At 42.6% G+C, this 4,249-nt stretch overlaps 2 protein-coding genes across 2 annotated transcripts; one reads left to right on the plus strand and one right to left on the minus strand.

Annotated features, from left to right (window-relative positions):
* Positions 1–680: 680 nt before the first annotated feature.
* Positions 681–1,832, plus strand: LOC128740545 (uncharacterized). Its single transcript, XM_053836093.1, has one exon. The coding sequence runs from the start codon at positions 681–683 to the stop codon at positions 1,830–1,832; it is 1,152 nt and encodes a 383-aa protein (XP_053692068.1).
* An 883-nt stretch (positions 1,833–2,715) lies between these two features.
* LOC128740546 (uncharacterized) lies at positions 2,716–3,870 on the minus strand. The gene has a single exon (XM_053836094.1). It carries the CDS (start codon positions 3,868–3,870, stop codon positions 2,716–2,718), a length of 1,155 nt encoding a protein of 384 aa, XP_053692069.1.
* Positions 3,871–4,249: the final 379 nt, after the last annotated feature.

The following is a 4,249-nucleotide window of genomic DNA, read 5'->3' on the forward strand; positions in this document are numbered from 1 at the left end:
GCATCACTGCTCCTAGCAAGCAAGCAAGCAACCGAGCAAGCAAGCAACCTGGCACGAAGCTTCCTATCGTTATCCATTAATTAGTCCGGCATTATTTAACATGTCCTTTACTGATTGATCCGTTCTGTATCTACGTCCATTTAAATACTTGGAAGATTATTTTAAAAAATTAAAAAAAATACGGCGCACGATGTTCCGGATCCAAACTATGTTGATAAATTGTACGATTCTAACAATACATTTAATGTTTTTAATACGTATGTGTTCCAATTCGATTAACCAGGTTATATGCTGAGCGAGAATAATCACTAAAAGTATCGTTAAAACAGAAAAATAGCCGAAATTATATTTAAAATGAATTAGGTAATTTATCCACACTGGAGACATAACCATCTTTTTCCACTGTAACTGACATAGGCTGTATAATACCCATATTAAGTTTGGTCATGTGGTCAATGAGAAAACATCACATTGTTGTCTTATGTTTACAAATAAAACCATTTGAATTTGGCGACACGCGTGGTCATAAAAAATTGCACTTCTGAATTAGCAGCCCACCGTTGACCGTGTCACAAAGTTCAACATCCAGTTCGTAACACATAATATTCTTAAGTTTCACTATAAAAGATGAACGGGATATACTCTATCATCAGTCAGTTATTTATTATCTTCAACTTAAGATGCATGTTCTGTTGTCAGTCTTTCTGTGGACTCTCGCTGCACCCGCGCTAAGTCAGAATTTGCACTGGATCTCGCCAAATTTGAAATCACTGGCCGATGCTCAACAGCAATGCGCTTCGTATCTACGTTTGACGAACGAAACAGTTGCGCGGTTTGTCAAAACTGGTTATCCCGATGAACCAAGTGTTCGCAAATTGGTCAACTGCATATTAATTAACCTAAATGCATGGGACGACGATATTGGTATCAAAGAATACGTCATCAGAAATTACCTCCACCCGTACAGCACGGATTGTTGTTATGCAAACCGAACTCAAGCCTGCCTCCAGAAGGCACTGTGTCAGATTCCACGAACAGACAACATAGCGCGGGCTTATTCGTCCTTCTTGTGCTACTATCAGCATTTCGGAGATTTAGTCAACGAGAAACAATTTGTGCCATATCGTAAACAAGCAATTCACCACCATGTCGAAGCTTTCCTGATTGAGAACATCCCTCGACAAACTCTGGAAAGTTTTAGCAAAGGCAACATTCTCTGTGCTAATCAATTTCCAGATCTACTTTACACCCTATTCCTGCAAGGTGGTTTTTATGACGCAGAAAATGGCTTCTACCTGGATCGATTGTACACTCAATTTGGAAACGAAGATCTGATCTGCAATAACACCCGTCTCTGTGAGGCGAATGTTCGACAAAAATTCTGTGACGAACCAACCCGTCTTTCGGAAACCTTCAAGCAGTGCCTGATCAACAGTATGCCAACGCTCAAATACATACAGGATGTCGCGAAACAACTTCTCGAACAGCCAGCTACAACGTGCAACATCTGTGGTTCTCCGGCACCTTGCGATCGTTGTCACACAACGCCTCCACCAACTCCGGCACCTGCTTGCAGCAGGTGTGGGGCTCCTGCGCCATGCCATCGATGTCCGGTGAATCCAACTCCGGCTCCAACACCGAGTCCACCAACGCTATGCACTAGCTGCGGAACACCATCGCCATGTACCCGTTGTCCGACACCATCCCCGGCTCCGGTAGCTCCGATATGCTCCAGCTGTGGTTCTCTAACGCCGTGCCATACCTGTGGTGGAATGAGTAACGATATCCTTCGGCTGCCGCCCATCCCATGCTACAATGGGCAGTGTATTTGACCCGTACCGTCGCTCCTTAGTTCACTAATTCAGTTTCGTGTTGAAACTCCGTTTCTCCGTCGAAGATGTTGATTAAATTAAAAATATAGTAATGTAATGATAAGTTTAACCTCTCAATAATTGCTGTTACTTAATCCGAATTCAATATCTAGTAAACATTGAATAGACACAACATCATGGTTTTGTTCTTTGATTTTAAGTCACCGCAAAATCACTATCTTCAGGTTTAGTTCAGTTCACCGAAAATTTTTCAACTAAACCTGAAGATCATGGTTTTGTGTTTGACAGTTGGATTTTGGTTCAAAGGTTAAGCAGTATCCAGTCGCAATAGACCAGTTCTCTATGGTTCTAAAGGTACACAATTTTGGCGAATCACGAATCCTGGGAGAAAAGTTGGGTTCGAATCCGATTATGATTGGCTTCCATTATAGCTAGGATAAACATGCGGACAAAGGAACGAACTACATACGAACCAAATAAGGGTTGCTTCAATGACCCACCCCTTGTCCAATTTTCTGTTCTTTCCTCTTCATGTTTTATCCCAACCATGACATACTATAAAACACCTCTGTTTCATTACTTTCTGCTACTATTTCGTTGATCTGTTGGAAATACTATCGTTCATAAGCAACAAAGCACAAAAATATGAAGTTGAGCTAACTACATACGTTTGCTTCATTGGATTTTTGCACTAAAAATTAGATTCATAATTATTGATCATTTTAATTTTTTATTGATTTATTTTTCATTTTATCAACATCTTCGACAGATGAACGGAGTTTCAACACGAAACTGAATTAGTGGACTATTTTCAATAAATAAAGAAACAGTGCAAAAGCTCTCCTCGGACAGCCTGCGAGGAACTAAATAGCGACGGTACGGGTCAAATACACTTCCCGTTGTAGCACGGAATGGGCGGCAGCCGAAGGATGTGGTTACTAATTCCACCACAGGTATGGCACGGTGTTGGGGAACCACAGGTGACGCAAATCGGTGCTGCCGGTACCGGGGATGGTGTCGGGCAGCGGTTGCACGGTGCAGATGCCCCGCAGCTAGTGCATAGCGTTGGTGGACTCGTTGTTGGAGCCGGCGTTGGATTCACCGGACATCGATGGCATGGCGCAGGAGCCCCACAGCTGCTGCAAGCAGGGGCCGGAGTTGGCGGTGGTGTTGTGTGGCAACGATCGCAAGGTGCTGGAGATCCGCAGATGTTGCATGTTGAAGTTGGCTGGTCGAGAATCTGTTTCGCGTATTGCTGCATGTATTGAAGTGTTGGAATACTATTCATCAGGCACTGCTTGAAGGTTTCCGAAAGACGAGTTGGTTCCTCGTAGTACTTTTGCCGAACATTCACTTGACAGAGACGGGTGTTATTGCAGATCAGATCTTCGTTTCCGAATTGAGTGTACAGTCGATCTAGATTGAAACCGCTTTCTAGGTCATAGAGACCGACTCGCACGAAAAGAGTATAAAGTAGATCCGGAAGTTCGGTAGCGCAGAGAATGTTGCCCTTGCTGAAATTTTCCAAAGTTTGCCGAGAAATATTTTCAATCAGGAAAGCTTCGATAAAATGTTGGTAAATTGTTTGTTCGCGGTATGGTACAAATTGCTTTTCGTCGACTAAGTTTCCGTAATGTTGATAGTAGCACAAGAAGGACGAATAAGCCCGCGCTATGTTGTCTGTTCGTGGAATCTGACACAGTGCCTTCTGGAGACAAGTTTGGGTTCGGTTTGCATAACAACAGTCCGTGCTGTACGGGTGGAGGTAATTTCTGATGACGTATTCTTTGATGCCACTATCGTTATCCCACGCGTTCAAGTTAATTAATATACAGTTGACCAATTTGCGAACACTTGGCTCATCAGGATAACCGTTTTTGACAAACCGGGCAACTGTTTCGTTTGTCAAACGCAGATACGAGGCACATTGCTGTTGAGCATCGGCCAGCGATTTCAGATTTGGCGAAATCCAATTCAAATTCTGACTTAGTGCAGGTACAGCGAGGGCCAGCAGAATAACTGACAACAGAGCTTGCATCTTCCTGAATCCAGTTGATGATAAGTGGATGATGAATAAATAACTGACTGATGATAGAGTATGACCCGTTGAGCTTTTATAGTGAAACTAACAAATACCATATGTTATGAACTCGATGTTGAACTTTGTGACACGGTCAACGGTGGGCTGCTAATTCAGGAGTACAAGTTTTTATGACCGCGCGTGCACCAAATTCAAATGGTTTTATTTGTAAACATAAGTCAACAACGCGATGTTTTCCCGTTGACCACATGACAAAACTCAATGTGTAGGTTTATACAGACTTTCCTGCAGTAGAAAAAGTTGGTTATGTCTTCAATGTAGATGAGTTATATAATTTATTTTAAATTTAACCCATTTCCTCCCATCGTTGCGGAAA

This window comes from Sabethes cyaneus, chromosome 3, assembly GCF_943734655.1.
Source record: "Sabethes cyaneus chromosome 3, idSabCyanKW18_F2, whole genome shotgun sequence".
Classification (NCBI taxonomy): Eukaryota; Metazoa; Arthropoda; class Insecta; order Diptera; family Culicidae; genus Sabethes; species Sabethes cyaneus.